This window comes from Neomonachus schauinslandi, chromosome 5 (genome assembly GCF_002201575.2).
Source record: "Neomonachus schauinslandi chromosome 5, ASM220157v2, whole genome shotgun sequence".
NCBI lineage: Eukaryota > Metazoa > Chordata > Mammalia > Carnivora > Phocidae > Neomonachus > Neomonachus schauinslandi.
In genome coordinates this window covers 17,848,636-17,864,733 of record NC_058407.1, presented here as the reverse complement: position 1 = coordinate 17,864,733, position 16,098 = coordinate 17,848,636, and the positions used below count along the sequence as shown (strand labels likewise).

Here is a 16,098-nt window from a genome sequence, read left to right as displayed (position 1 = left end):
GAAAGAAAAGTGATGGTTTTTAAAAATGGTGATTTTTTTTTAACTTAAAAAAACTACATGGAGCTACTCTGGGTATTTGTGCTATAATTTGCTCACTTAAGAACATTGTGAAGTTAAAATGCCTTTTTTGATATGCTGTTAGAAGATATGAACTATGACAACTCTGACCTGTCGTATGAGGCTCATAGAAATCAATCCTTATCACTTGCTTTTAGTGCATTATTTCCAGTTAAATGATTTTACAGTCCCTCTCTATCTTGAGACATACCTTTGAAGGAAGCTGTAGTTTCTATATATTTTAGGAATGAGGAGTTTATGACCCTGATTCATGGGTCATTATTGTGTAGATTAAATGAGCTAATGCATATAAAACGGTTCACAGAGCTGGGCCCAGCAGCCAGGAGGAAATGTTTTCTACCTTGGAGTCCTAGCTTTCTTGCCCTCTCATTATTCATCCTTTGCTCCTTAAATTACATTGTTTCCTGAACACCTGTGCTAGACCCATACTCTGAAGGATCCCAGAAGAGGTGAGGTGTGCACTTAGGCATACAATCAACCGGCTCGGAGAGTGACCATTTATGTATGCTGTGTGTGTATATGTTTGCACAAGTGCACGCGTGTTCAGAAGCTGAGAGGCTATATACCAAGCCTCTAACTTGTGCTTTGGAACCTTAAGAAACCAACAATCCTTCACCCCAGTGTGCTTCAGTGGGCCAGTATCCAGACAAAGAAGTGGGAGAGACATTCATTCACTCATTTATTTATTCAGCAAATATTCGTAGCTACCTACTGATGCAAGGTGCTGAGTAAGAATATGAGTAAGAGCAGGAAGTATGAGAGAGCATGGCTTACTCAGGCAGCTGCAGGTGGTTTGGCATGGCTGGAGTCAAATATACTGTTTTCCCTAAAACAAACACAACAAACCAAAACCTGAGTGGGTTAAGGAGGAAGGATATAGGGGAAGTTATGTGCTGGTGAGAATTTGTCACTTTTCAGGATTACCTGGCATGAGTTAGATGTTTCTTTTAAAAGCCTGATAATTTCCTTTAGAGAATTGCCAGACTGACTAATCTATTACCTTAGGGCAATGGGTCCCAAACTTTGCTGTTCACTAGAATCACCCAGGGAATTAAAAAACAACAACAACCACCACCTCAGATGCCCAGGTCGCACCCAATACCTATTACCTCAGAATGTCTGGGAGTGGGAACGAGGCGTCAGTATTTTTAAAGGGCCTCTCGTGATTACAATGGGCAGTAAAGTTCCGGAGTCACTGCCTTAGGGCATAGTCCAGTTTTGTTTCGTTAAAACACTCTTCTTTTGGGTTCTGGTTCCAAACATTGCTCACATTGTTTTTGCTCTTTTCTCGGGTTGGGGGCGCTATGAGCAGGAAGAGGATGTGGTGTCACCCAATTAGGAGGTCCCACTGCGCTAAGCCCGTCGGCGTAGTCGGCAGGGCTGCACGGGAGTGGATTTCTGCTTTGTCATTCTGACTCTGGCGACCGGCCCGAGCAGGGCGTGGCTTCTGGTGGCCGCGGGGAGCCCGCCACCCTTTCGCCTCGCTCCCCAGTAGTCCGCAGCGCCTCGGAGCGGAAGGCGGGGGCCGCCCGCGGGAAGAGCCTGGTGCCCCGGCGCTCGGGTTCACGCCAGCGGTGGGTTCACGGAAACCGGGCAGAGCTCCGAGCCCCTGGGCTGTGAGGCCGGGGACGGGGGCAGCCGCCTGCCAGGTGCGCTTTGGATCGCGGAAAGGGGAGACGTTCTGAGGTGTGTTTGAGTGGGGGTGAAGCTTTTCTAAGGCGGTGAGCTTCTTGGCCGCGTTATTGTTGCGCGTGGGTCGGTGAAAGCTTAGCCTGGGGTAGATTAGACAGGCCGGCCCCGGTCGGCTGGTGGCTTCCTTCCGCTAGCTCTCTGTAGAGACAGTGTGCAGAAAGGTGAAAAAAAAATGAGTGTTTGTATGGTTCCCTACTGCACGAGTATCGGAACGTGGATGATAATGTGACAAGTAGATTGACAGATCCTCGAGTATAACGAGGGAGTATAACGATTTAAAAAGGGCTCTTAAGAAATGTTCGCATCATTTAATCCCCGGAAATCCTGAGCTGGCAAATCGTCTGTATCTCCCTATTTACAGTTGGGGAAACCGAGGCTCAGAATCACGTGACTTGCCCCAGCCTCTGAACTGGGACAGCTTGCGAGGGCACCCAGCGTGTGTCTCGCTGTATCGGGCAGTACTGGGTGGTGGTGAAGAAGGGTGCACGGCCCCGCCTGGGTTCGAGCCATGGCTCTGCTGTGGACTTTCTAGCCAGTTGAACTCGGGTGAAGTGGACCCGCTGGGACCTCCTTCAAATGAGCAGTTGTGGAGATGAAGTGTCGATACGTGCAAAGCACCGAAGAAGTGCTAGCTGCCATTATTGTTAGACAGCCGCACTTCTGAGTGTCGGTGTGATTTCTGCCTCATGAATGGGCCTGATGATGTTAGAGTAACTGGAGTCTATTTTTAATTCCATCAGTGACTCACTACCTATCTGAGTTCACCCGTTTGTAAAATTGGGCCATTAGCTCCCGGTCTGTCAAGCAGGGTGTTGCTGTATGGCTTCAAGGTTCTGAAATGAAAGCACCCTAAGAGGGCAGAGTGTTCCTAATTTTGCCTCGTGGTTAAATCTGGGAAGCTGGCTTTTGGCATTCTGTATAGATGCAGAGTTCAAAGGCAGATTACATCGGGAGGCGTTTTATAGAAGCGGAGCTGCCTGTCTCCTGTGCGAGGCCGTGTGCATTGGGGGTTGACCAAGATCCGGAGCGCCTGCTCCCGCGAGGCGGCCAGCACTTGAGCGCTGCCGGCTCTCCGGCGTCCGGAGCCGGCCGGAGGCGCCGCGGCCAGCGCGCGCGGGTGTGCGGGGGGGGAGGGGGGGGGGGGGGCGGGGATGGCGTGCGGGCTTCCCCCAGGCCGCGTGGTTGGGGACGCGGAAGCCCCGCCCCTGCCGCGCACTTCCCGCCGCGGCCGGGTCGGCGGGCCTGACCCGCGCCCCTCTCTGCTTTTGTGCCGCAGAGGACGCCAGGGGCCTGGAGAGAGCGCTCTCGCAGCTGACCTCGGAAACCGACGTGCCCGTGGTGTTCGTGAAGCGGCGAAAGATAGGCGGCCATGGTCCAACCCTGAGGGTAGGTGGGGGACATTAACGTTCTTTACCCGCCTGCCCTGGGAATGAGCTGGTCGAGCCCGCCGTGCTCGCCGCCCTCCCTTCAAGGCCGGGGTGGATGTGAACGGACCTCCACACGGAGCATGTCCTTAAAAACGACAAAGAAGCGCACAGGGGCCAGCTCACGTGTCGATGGAAATTGATGAGTCGGCGGGTAAATTCAGAACTCGGGAGCTTGGTAGGGAATATGTAACTTTTCATCTTTTAAAACACGTGTTCAGAAGATGTGTTTCCTCCTACTTTGCCTTCCTTAGCCCCTCCTAATCAATCTAGATAACTTAAAATTATCCAGCAGCACTGTAAACTTCTGAAAGTGAGTTTTTTGGAGAAGTACTGAGAAAAGGGGATCAGGAAATGCGTATCTTCGTCCATTCCTATTATCTTTCTTTTTAATTCTCTGGGAGGGAAACCCAGGAGCCCCAGGCTCTGGGGAGAGCAATCTGCAAGCTTCAGGAGTGAGTTCATTTCCCTTCAGGTATCTCTTCTGGCCCAGAGTTAACAGTTGGGTGGAGGGAAAGGAGAGAAAAAAACCTTTCCTTTGGCTGGTGGCAAGCGTGATGGCACCCCTCCCTTAGGACCGTGCACCGTGGGGTCGGGTGGATGGGTCTGGCTATGGTACTGGCAAAATGCTTGGAGGCGGGGTGAATGTTTAGGAGGATACCCAACACAGACCGGGTGTGGTTGGCTATCAGGTTAGAAAGCCTCATAATCTCATCACCTTGATACATTTGCTTTAATTTTTGCTGATGATCTTTTTTGTCCTTATCTGTTTGTATCCATGTAATTTTTAAGAAATGGAACTCATACTGGAACATTGCCTTCTTAGAAGTAAACCTGAGGCCTCCGTTAAATGTAAACATCTACTTAGATATGTGCATATGAGGAAGAAAATTAATTTGCATTTTTATTTGCTACCTTTTCTTCTAAGAGAATCTTATTTGCCATTTTTGAAGAATGGGTAATGGAATAGGAAATGCAGATAGGCTTCAAAAACAAATAGCAACTTAATGGGAAACAAAGGATAAAAAGGCTTTTAGTGTGATTTAAAGTGTATTGTATTAGTCAGACCTTTAGTTTGCAAGTAAGATGAGACAAAGGTCTATTTTTTTTTTTTTAGGGTTTTTTATTTATTTGACAGAGAAAGACAGCCAGAGAGGGAACACAAGCAGGGGGAGTGGGAGAGGGAGAAGCAGGCTTCCCGCGGAGCAGGGGGCCTGACACCGGGCTCGACCCCAGGACCCTGGGATCATGACCTGAGCCGAAGGCAGACGCTTAACGACTGAGCCACCCAGGCGCCCCTGAGACAAAGGTCTATTAATATTACTTTCTGTCTCATTGTTCTGTTTTCTCTACCTGTGTCATAAATTTGCACTTAAAAAGTTTTAGGGGCATTTGACCTTTATACAGATGGTTCTGGTTTTAGCATCAGTGGGAGTAAAATGAATCACTGTTTTTATAAGCTTTGAATCCACTTTATTGGTATGATCTGATGTTTTCAGTCCATATGATCGTAGTTAATTTCAGACATTTAGTGAGGTGCAGTGCCAAGATTGAAAAGTATACCCCCAAGTCATAATTAAAATAAAAAAAAATATTTAGCGCATCTCGTTTAAGTAAGCTTACCACTCTATTTTGTATCATTTATTTTTGCTTTCTAATGAGTAGTAAAAAATGGAAGGAGACACATGGAAGTAAAGACTACTGATTTGAAATGTTTGTGACTTTCCAGCCAACTGTTGCCCACATTTGGGGCTAAATGATGGGTTTTGAAAATCTTTAGGGAACGTTGGGTTAGAGTGGAGGAAGGCATTTATTTAGTGAAGAATTAAGTGTTTATAGGATTAGTGTTATAATCCTAAAGTCCACACCTTAAAAAAAAGGTTAAGATTTTTTTTTTTTAAAGATTTTATTTATTTATTTGAGAGAGAGAGAATGAGAGAGAGAAAGCACATGAGAGGCGGGAGGGTCAGAGGGAGAAGCAGACTCCCCGCGGAGCAGGGAGCCCGATGCTGGACTCGATCCCAGGACTCCAGGATCATGACCTGAGCCGAAGGCAGTTGCTTAACCAACTGAGCCACCCAGGAGCCCAAAAAGGTTAAGATTTTATACTTTAATTGCAACATAAATAGGGGAGAGGGAGCTCTTCAAAATGCCTGCTTTTCCTTTCTCCTCTTGTTTCTTCCTTTGTCTCCCTTTCCCCTCAGTAAACACAGTAGCTGGAGCATCAGCAACGCCTACCTTGCTTTAAGGAAGTGTATTTCAAAAAAGCAGTGTATGGGCCACCTGCACAGAATCCCCTGGAGTGCTTGTTAAAGGTACATGCCTGGGCTTTACCTGAGGTCTTTTTTTTTTTTTTAAAGATTTTATTTATTTATTTGACAGAAAGAGACACAGCGAGAGAGGGAACACAAGCAGGGGGAGTGGGAGAGGGAGAAGCAGGCTTCCCGCGGAGCAGGGAACCCGATGCGGGGCTCCATGCGGGGCTCCATGCGGGGCTCGATCCCAGGACCCTGGGATCATGACCTGAGCCGAAGGCAGACACTTAACGACTGAGCCACCTAGGCGCCCCTTACCTGAGGTCTTAAGTAAACCCTCTGGAAGGGGCTAGGATCTGCCTTTTAATTTATTTTAAGCACAGTCCCTCGGGTAATTCTTAGGATAAATATCACATTTGAGACTTACTTTAATGTATAAGGTAGTTTGGTCAAGATTGGTTGCTAAATAATTAGAATTCGGTGAATTGAGAAGATAAGGGAAGTGAATGGAAAAGTATTTATTGGCATTACTGAGTGCAGGACATAATTAAGACTAGTAGTTTGAGATAATGGTCTTGGGAGATAAGACTAAAGCCAGCAACAGGGGACTTAATTTCTTCAAGGCAATAGTAGGAGAGATGCCAGGCATAAAGCAGTGCCTGATTGTCTCCATAATTCACCTGGATGCCAGTTGTGGGCAGAGCTCAGGTGTGATCTTGTTGCTGTGAAGCTCAGGCCCCATGATCCATGGCTGTGTGGGTAGCCACTAAAACAAAGGCAGGTCTCCCCCTCTCAAGCCTGACTTTCAAGCCAGAAACCAGACTCTTAACCGAATAAACATCGGGAAATGATTGGTAATTTAATAACTCTCCAGCCATCCCCTTCCTTTCTTAATACTCTACCAAAATTGGCAGAAAACTTTATTTCTTTTGATTCTTCCCCCTGACATCCTTCTGGGGAGATTAGGGGTGTACCTACTTTGGCCGAGAGAAGGTTAAGGCCTGAGGGGGATGGGAGGACTGCTTTGAAGATGAGGGAAGTGAACAGACTCTGGCTGACCTAAGAAGGTAAAGGGTAAGGACTAATGAGATTTAAAAGAGGCCTGGATTGTTAGGACTGCAAATAAATTTGTCTGGGGCTGATATATGTAGTAAAATTTTTAGTAGTTGTGAATCCATGTTGAGACTCCATGTCTCTTCCTCCCACTTGAACTAAGTGACAACACAAACCTCCTTTCTGCTCTTCATCTATTCTTTCACTATTCTGCTGGTCCTGGCTTCAGATTGCTTCTGGCCTCTCCTGTCTATTCACTTGCTAGGGCCTGACTTACATGCCCACTGCCTCTATTAACTTTTGCTGGGGCTGTTCCAGGTCCTTATTTCCTCTTGCCTAAACCGCTTCAGCAGTCTCTCTAACAGGCCTCACACTTTTGATCTCCCTCCCCTTCCATTCCATCTGGACTGGATGTTCAAGGCATCTTCTGGTTGCTCCTTCCCTGCCCCCAGCTCTGCATGCAGGGTACATAGCACATTCCTTAGCTAGGTATTCTGTTTTCTCCAGGGCCTGGCGCCCACCTGCTTTTCTGGTTATCTCTTGCTCTGCTCCCTTTTCTACCGGAAGTGGGACTACTGTTGCAGCTAGAGTCCCTAAAATTTCCCTCCGTTGTTCAGCTCTTTATTCCAGTTTCTGACTTATCTTCCTGCTCAAACTGACTTTTCCAACTGCCTACCTGTGTTAGAGTACAAGGCCAGATTTGCCTGTTCTTTCTCATGAATTCTTATCTCTGGAAAAGGAGGAATCCTGCCAAATAAAATTTTTTGGCTTACTATCAAAAGTGCAGAGTGAGTTTTATTCTTTGTGCCTAGGATCCCATGTCTATATTAATTAGAGTTCAGCAAATATTTAGAAGAGCATACCTATTAATGATAGTAACTACCATTTATTGAATCTCTGCTATACATTAGATTCTAAATGCTGTGATACCTAGGTGATTAAATTCTCACAGTAGTCCTGTGAAGAAGGGGGTATTATCTAGTTTTACAGATGAGACAATGGAGGCCTTGGGAATGTAAGGAACATGGCTAGATTACACAGCTAGTTAAATGGCAGAACCAGGAATGGAATCCAGGCCTGTCTGTGAAGTTCATGGTGTTGTACTCATACTTGCTGGCACTTGACTTTGTGTTACAGCTATTGGGATACATGCCTGATCTCCCCATTGTGAATGTGTGCTCATGATTCAGGCCTGAACCCATGCAAATCTTGGTATTTCTAGCATAGCTCTGGCAAATGGCATTCATTCATTAAATGCTTGCTGAGAGGAACTGCATTCCTTTGTGCCTACTAAATTATGTGTTCCTTTAGGACAAAAATGATTTATTTTTGTATCTTGTGTGTGTGTGTGTGTGTGTGTGTGTGTTTTAACACCTAGTTTGCATTCAGTATTTGTTGAATGAATGGATAATGGTAGGGCCAGAGGAGACTCACTTCGAGTGAGGTATTTAGCTACAAGCTGTCTGATTTTGTAGGGTAGACTGCTCTATCTGAGACCAACCCCTAAGATATTCTGGAGAGATTCTAAGCAGCATATACACAGTTCCCGGTTTTAAAGAGCTGTATGACAGCAGCATTGTCTTATGCAGGTGTGTCCAGGTCATTTGAGAAGGAAGTCACATTACATTTATTTAGCTACTATTTATTGAGTACCTGTGTTCTCAGCTTTGGGCTAGGCGCTGTCTTTGCTCTCTGTAACACAAATCTGCAGGGCCAATGTATATATTTAAAGATGTATTTGTCAACAAATGTTTGTATATGATTTTTTATAAAGAGTGACAACCACTCTGTGTGGCAGAGAAGACATCCAATAGACTCATTTTACAAAGGAGGAAACTCAGACTCTGAAGAAAATCATTGAAAACTAATACAGCACTAGTTTTGATTTGAGCCCAGGCTTTCAGAGTGAGTTCCTGCAAGGCTGGCACCTTAAAAACCATATATCCAGTACCTTCCTCCCCATAGTCTATCAAAATGATGCTCCTGGTCATTGCTGACTTCTGAGGTGTGTCCTAAAAGAGTTGGTAATTGCTCTCGTAACTTGAAAGGTTCTATTCTCAACTCACACCCTTGTTTATGTTAGTTCTTGAGGCTTGGTAAGTCAGCCGGCACTGGGTTTTCTGGTGTCAGTGAAGTGTAAGACGGATCACAAAGAGGGTGGAGGCTTTATGTACTCCAAGGGATTTGAATGCTTGAGTCCACATTATTTTGTGGGACTTGACTGTCATTTTGTCTTTTACTTAACTAACAATAAAGCCATGTTATTTGAATAGAACAGTTATTTGAAGCCTCTTTTAGATACTGTGTTGTTGTTGTTTTTTAAAGAATGTGCTGAAATCCAAGGAACCACTCATGAGAACCTCAGACTCTTCATAGACCCTGCTTCAGATTATCTAGTACAGAGTTTTACCTCTTCAAAGTACTATATACACTTCCATTAGTTGAAACCTTAGTAGGTTTTTAAATTGCATTATATGGCAAATTTCTTTTCACCAGTATTAGTTATAGGGGATATATTCCTGTATTGCTCCTTATGGATTTAACCTTTAAAATATTTTTCTGTCATAAAACAACATGCAAGAGTGAGGCTACTGGTTTGTATACTTTTTTCTGTTTAGTTTCTAATGTTTATTAATAAACATTTGCTATCTTTGGGTTGATTTAGACTTACTAAGTACTCAATAATTGAAAATATTATTAGATCTGTCACGTAATTCTCGTTCAGTACTTAGAGTAGCTTGATGGTGTGTAAGTAGTAGTATTCCCGCATTTCAGATGAGGAAACCGGAGGCTGAGCAGTTAAGCGACCTACCTAAGACAACCCTAATAACTAATAATAGGTCAAGATTGGAACCCAGGTTTGCCTCCTTCCCCTGTCCATGGTTATTTAAAAAAATATGTATCTGCCTTGATCATGGCAAAGTTTACCTTAAATGTTAAAACACTAACCAAAGCAAAAACATACACACAAACATAACCTTAAAGGAAATTAAGATGAAAGAGAAAATATACCGAACATCCTGCTACTCCAACAAATCAAACTAGCACTTTTATCAGTAAGATTCTTCTCAGCTAAGTGTTAAATAGATACCCTGGCAGAGTGAGGGGAGAGAAAACTGCTGTGAAAGAAGGAACAGAAAAGTTCAGGGAGGTAGCTAATAGCAGGATAAGCATATCTCCTCGAGTGTGGGATTCAAACCTGATTAGCCCCTGGCTATGGCTTAGAGGCCTCTTCTGTGCCCATTTGTTATAGATTAATCCTGCAGTAAAAACCCCACGGACCCTAGGTGAGTTCTTTTTTTATTTGGCCATAGAGAGGGCTTTAACCTGTGACACCCATCTCATGTTTGTGAGATGGGGGTTGTGGGAGAGAGCCTAAGAGCTGGGAATGAATGAGTTTGAACTTGCAGCAAAGGGACTGGAAAATAAAATTTAAAAAAACTGAAGAAAAGAAGAAAGGATATGTAGGGAAGAAAGGAACTGAAGAAAAGAAGAAAGGAAATGTAGTTCTTGGCAGCAACTCCTGAAAGAGGAAAAGGGGGAGGAGAATAGCTGAATTACCTTGGAGGCCAAGCTGTGTGTCGTGGTTGCCTGAACTAGCCTTACTGAATGAGGATGGTAGACTTCAGTGATGTCTTTGAAGTACTAGTGCACTTTTGCTGTTACAATCCATAGAGAAGTTTACCAGCATAACTGTTCAGAGGGTTGCTGCTATTCTTTTCTTCGATCTCCTGTTGAGTTTGTAGGTGTTCAGAAGGGTTTGATGCCTATCTAGCTGAATTCCTGGGACCAGATGAAATTTAGGTCTCCTACTCCTCCGCCATCTTACTCCTCCCCCTACCAGCATAACTGAATTAGTTATTGCTGTTCTGTCTTTTTAAGCTGCATTTATATAATTATTATGAGTAATTGGACTTCAGGGTAGAAAATCGCTATTTAGTGATTACAGGATTCACAAGTATAGAAATCCATTTTTTAAATGATGAAGGAAAATTGTTAGACTCGAGATTTTTAGTTTGTAGCAACATTTAAACCTTGTGCTCTAAAGGCAGAGTTAAAAAGACAGAATATAGGACGCCTGGGTGGCTCAGTCGTTAAGTGTCTGCCTTTGGCTCAGGTCATGATCCCAGGGTCCTGGGATCGAGTCCCACATCGGGCTCCCTGCTCTGCGGGCAGCCTGCTTCTCCCTCTCCCGCTCCCCCTGCTTGTGTTCCTGCTCTCGCTATGTCTCTCTCTGTCAAAAAAATAAATAAAATCTTAAAAAAAAAAAAAAAGGCAGAATATAATGCCAGTATGACTTTCTGAGGATGATCTAAGTTACATGTTACCAAGGTTCTTAGGGACAGGGATCTAGCTAGCATAGAATGAATGAATTCAGTACTGGAAATCAGTACTTAATAATATGATGCTTGCCTTGATGTGTTCTGTTGCTCCGAGCAAGTTGTGTGGGCTGTTATCTCCTGAGAAATCCCTGTAAATGGTATTAGTAATACTTTCTAAGTAGGTTGGGAGAATTTATTTTTCTAAGCCATTTTGAAATTCTTAGATGAAAGGCTCTGTATAGAGCAAATTGGTATCTGCCTGTTTTCCCTCCTCTGAGACAGCAGAAAATAGGCACCTTAGGGTGAGAAAGTTGGCTTATTTTTTGGAGTTCCCTTATAAATTGCTTTTATTGTATTTGAAAAGGATATCAGAAGCTCTCAAGAATATGGTTAACTATAAAAGGAAACATTTTTAGTTTTGGAACTTGGAATTAACTGGGTGTTTTCATCTAAGATTTAAAACGTTTGTAATTGGCCAGACTTGGGGGAGGAAAATATGGCTGTTTGGTGATACTGGAGCCCACCTTTGTTTTTCTCTTGCTTTTTCTTTATTTCAGAGAAGAGTTAAGGTTGACTTTCTGAAAAGCAGTCAGCTTTTATTTTCAGTTTGTTGGATCTATTTTTTCCCCACTAATTTGTGAAATTAATCTTTTGTGCCAAATAACTTGTAGTAGGTACTGGAACAAAGTTTCTCATCTACATTCATTTATACATTCCAATGTGCATACTCAAATGTATCCTTGTGAAAACAGCTTTGCTTGGAAGATTTAACACCAGATTCTTGCTTTAGAGAAGTTCAGTCTAATATAGCAGGGTAATATATATGCATGAATAACCATAATGCCTAGTGTTTTTGGAAAAAGCATATTTTTTCCCCTGAATTATACCTCTACTTAAGAAAATTATGGTGGGGGGCACCTGGGTGGCTCAGTCATTTGAGCTTCCAACTCTTGATTTTGGCTCAGGTTGTGATCTCACGGTTGTGGGCCCTGCATGGGGCTCAGCGTGGAGTCTGCTTGTCCCTCTCCCTCTGCTCCTCTCTCTCTCTCAAATAAATAAATAATCTTTAAAAAAAAAAAAAAAGAAAATTGTGGTGGATTAAGAGTAATATAAATAGTTTAGAGAAATTTAATACTAGGTTGTGCTGTTCATGCATTTGCAAGAAACTTTCTGCTAAAGACAAGGAAAAATGAACTAGTCTAGATTCATAGGAAGGAATGTAAGGCTAATTTACTTCCTTGGTGCCTTGAAACCTGAATTGACAGGTGGCACAGTGTGGTGTTCCGTCTGTGGTGTGCTCCCCTCCCCCCCCCACCCCCCCCCCCCCCGGAAAGGGGCACGTGTTGAAGTGAAAAGCTTTTGATCTTGTGGGTTGAGAGTGCACTTTTTTTGTTCTCTTTAAAAACAAAATGTATTCCTTATTGTTGTATATACTTTGCTCCTTGTGAAACTGATGAGCCAAGCCCTTTCTCCCAACTGTACGTGAATTTCCAGTGAACTAGTGGGTGAATTTTCCAATGTAGTCAATTGATTTACAGCATTCACTTTCATATCTTTATATCGGATTGTGTTTAAAATCTTCTTTAATCACCTTTAAGGGTTGAGATTGATCTCCATTCAGAGTTTGTGGCCTTTAGCTTTTGGCAAGCTTCCAGATAAACCGCTCTTTTGCAGAGACTGTACCCACTTTATTCTTCCGCCCTTGGGTGGTGGGGAACCGAAGGTCACTTGGGTGATGCCCGACATTCCCCCCACCTTTGCCCCTGCGCTAGCTCAGACACTTGCCTGGCGTCTGCCTCTTCCGTTGGCTGGAAGGGGTCTGGCTTTTGAGGGTCCGTGAAGGTAATTAACCTGATATGCATTTGTATAATGAAGAATGTAGTCCAAATAGCCACCTAGCAAATGAACCCTGAGAATTCCACCTGTTTGTGGTGGACGTTCTGCAACTCGCCATGCTTGGCTTTATGGGCAGTTTACAACGTAGCCAGATTTAGTTTTCAAAAAACAGAACCCCAGAGACCCTACCTTTTAATCATAGTAAGAACGAAAAACATAGGTTGACCTAACTGCAGTATGTGATGGCAAATGTTTTAAAGCGCAGGACCTTTGGCGCCCAACCCCCCCCCCACAATTTTGGCGTAAGGTTTTCCAGGTATTTCTTAGAAAGCTAGATGACACTGTCAGTAATTGCTAAAATAAATAATAGCTATCACTTGAGCAGGTATTATTCCAACATGGAGAGGGGACCCATTATTGCGCGCATTCTGTGCGCCGCAGGGAGGTGGGTGCGAACGCGCTGGGTCTGGGCTCCGCGGGGCGGGGCCGCCGGGAGGTGGAGCGAGCTGGGGGCGGGCCAGTGCGCATGGGCGGACATCCTCAGCTTCGACAGACCCGCTTCAGTTTCCGCTGTTGTCGGAAACGTTGCGAAGACCGTTAGCTGAGTGTCCACTGAGTGCGCTGGTCGCCGAAATGTCTGCTGAGAAAGGTTCCCTGGGGAGAGGCGTAGAGAAAGGAGAGGAGCCAGTGGGGACCATCGCTGCTAGTGCGTACTCTGTGAAGCAGGCGGATGATGGGGAAGAACCGATGAAGGTGGAAGTGGTGGTGGGGGCTGATGGCTGCTCTGACGACCTCAGCTGTGGGGAAGCCGACCTAGACCCCCACCTCCTAGGGCTTACGGATGACGAGGAGAAATGCCGGAAAATCCGCAAGCAGTACCGGCAGCTCATCCATAACGTCCAGCAGAACCGTGATGACATTGTGAACCCCGCGAGCGACTCGTTAACCGAGGCTCTCGAAGAAGCAGATGTCCTGTTTGATGAAGTGAGCCGAACAAGAGAAGCAGCTCTCGATGCCCAGTTTCTTGTTTTGGCTTCTGATTTGGGTAAAGAAAAAGCAAAGCAACTAAACTGTGATATGAGCTTTTTTAATCAAGTAGCGTTTTGTGACTTTCTGTTTATATTTGTGGGCCTAGACTGGATGGAAGATGATGAACATGATGAATTGAGTGGCTGTGATGATAATACAGCTCTTTCCTTCTGGGAGACCGTACAGAAGGAAGCAACATCCTGGATATTGCAGGCTGAAACATTCCACTTTATTTTTGGTTCATTCAAATCCAAACCTGCACCAAAGCCCCGACTTCAACACCACAAAAAAGCTCACAAAGTGGAAGAAAATGGGGATATGCCTACAAAACTGAGGAAGTTGGACATGAGTAATAATCAAGAAGCAACAGAAAAAGAAGTAGAAAGAATCTTGGGATTGTTGCAAACTTACTTTCAAAAGTATCCTGATACTCCCGTGTCCTATTTTGAGTTTGTGATTGATCCAAACTCTTTTTCTCGTACTGTGGAGAATATATTTTATGTTTCTTTCATTATAAGGGATGGTTTTGCGAGAATAAGGCTTGACCAAGACAGGCTGCCGATATTAGAGCCGATTAATATTAACCAAGTGGGTGAGGGAAATGATCCCAGTTCTCATGGCAGGAAACAAGGAGTTATATCTTTGAGTTTACAGGACTGGAAAAATATTGTGGCAACTTTTGAAATTTCAGAGGCCATGATCACAAACTCATACTAGGAATTTTTGTTCTTAGTATAGGATGCATTTTGTGGCTTTTCTAAAGTATCTCAAAATGGAGAGTAAAATCAAGCAGAAGCAAATAATTGTATTTCATGTAAAGTGAAAAAGTATTTTCAAAAACACCAGAAATTGTTTTACTGTGCAGTGTATTTTCTTTTTTTTGGTAGTTTATAACGTTGTCACGATCTTCTGTAATTAAAAATTATTCACTGGCATGTCGTGGGAAGATTTTTTTGAATGCCCTTTAAGACTTTATCAATAAAAATCAGCTCTGAATTTCATAAGAGGCATTTGATAATTTATAAAAAAATCAGTTTTGTGATGCTCTGTGATAGTGCATTGCTTTCTCTGTTACAGGGAACCTGTATGGGGCTCCTGACAAATGGGGCTCCTGACAAGGTTGGGGGAAGAGTGGGGGGGAAAAAATGGTCAAGAAAGACTTTATCCGTAGGGCAGTGAATAAGCAGTGTTAATACTGTAAAAAAAATCCAGATGTCATGCTTCATTGCAAGGAGGACTAAGTAAGATTGAGTGGGTATCCATATTCTAAATAATTTCTCCTGTGATTAGACTTATCTACTGTAGAGACGTTCTACTTTTATTAGGGGAGGCATCAATTAAGTGCATGCTGAAAGGTGAGTAGGGTCTGGTCAAAGATAGGAAAGGGATTCTGGCCAGGGGAATATGGAGGCCAAATACATGGAATTGTGAGAAGTTATGGCACCAGAGAATCATGAGATTTTTTTTTTTTTTGAAAACTTCCATTTGAATGTTAAACTGGGCAAAAACTGAATTACCTTATCTATTAGTATCCTCAGAGGTAGACGATACTTTTGTCAGATTATTTCAAACACAAAACCAGTTATAGTCTTTATCTAGTTGGTTGATTTCTTCTCTAGCCTCTAGTGTCCAAACACTTTTGTAATTTCTGCTAGTGCACAGAGTGACCTTCAGAATCAGTGGTGTTTCATTATGTAACAGCCTTGAATATTCCCAGTTCAATTTTGTGTTTCTTATTCAGGCTTTCAATGCCTGGAAATGATCTCTCTTTATACTGAGATATGTAATTAACGTACCTAAATGTTCTTTACTTAACCATAAAAGCTTTTTTTTTCTTTTTGTTGCTTGCAGTTGTTTTAAGGTTATAAATTACAACCTTATTTTGAGGTTATGCCAAAAATTTGGGTCTTTCAGAAAACAGTTTTGAAGGTATACAGCATGCCTAAATAAGCTGCTTTTCTTTCTTCTTTTTCTTTTTCTTTTTTAATAGGCTCCATTCCCTATGTGGGGCTCGAACTCAGGACCCAGAGATCAAGAGTTGCATGCTGTATTGACTGTGTAGCCAGCCAGGCGCCTGTAGGCTGCTTTTCTTGATCCCTATAGGAACTTAATCTTTGGTAGTAGTAGATTTTGCCATTAGGCATGATTTGGCAAATGGATAAGTATCTGTTTTGCATAGAAGTAACAATAAACTTTCCTACTAAGTCTAGTGTGGTACAGGGAAGGGAAGTCCAAAGACTAAATAAATGACATCAAGATTGACAGGAGTAATCTTAATGTATGTGGTGGAGAAGTTTCTTCAGTAATAGTTGAGGTTTTTAGCCAAAATAGAAATTTCTCATGAATGTTAAGTTGTTTTCTGAAGTAGCCATTCCTTCCCCATTTTCATGTGAAGGAATACTAACCCTC

The 16,098-nt window shown here is 43.5% G+C and overlaps 2 protein-coding genes across 6 annotated transcripts in view; both read left to right on the top strand.

Annotated features, from left to right (window-relative positions):
- Positions 1–1,573: 1,573 nt before the first annotated feature.
- TXNRD1 (thioredoxin reductase 1) overlaps positions 1,574–16,098 on the top strand; it is a 67,276-nt gene continuing 52,751 nt past the window's right edge. Inside the window, exons 1-2 of one of the 5 annotated variants that reach the window (XM_021687365.1) lie at positions 1,574–1,727; positions 3,047–3,156. The gene's annotated coding sequence lies outside the window, so the exon portion shown is untranslated. Of the gene's footprint in view, positions 1,765–3,046; positions 3,157–16,098 lie in introns of those variants that run through there. The other 4 variants (XM_021687366.1, XM_021687363.1, XM_021687367.2 and 1 more) reach the window with 4 other exon arrangements.
- Positions 13,304–14,615, top strand: EID3 (EP300 interacting inhibitor of differentiation 3). The gene has a single exon (XM_021687368.1). The coding sequence runs from the start codon at positions 13,408–13,410 to the stop codon at positions 14,404–14,406; it is 999 nt and encodes a 332-aa protein (XP_021543043.1). The 5' UTR covers positions 13,304–13,407; the 3' UTR covers positions 14,407–14,615.

What these genes read in the sequence shown, in the direction of transcription:
- EID3 (XM_021687368.1), top strand. Translation starts at nt 13,408, where the DNA reads ATGAAGGTGGAAGTGGTGGTGGGGGCTGATGGCTGCTCTGACGACCTC.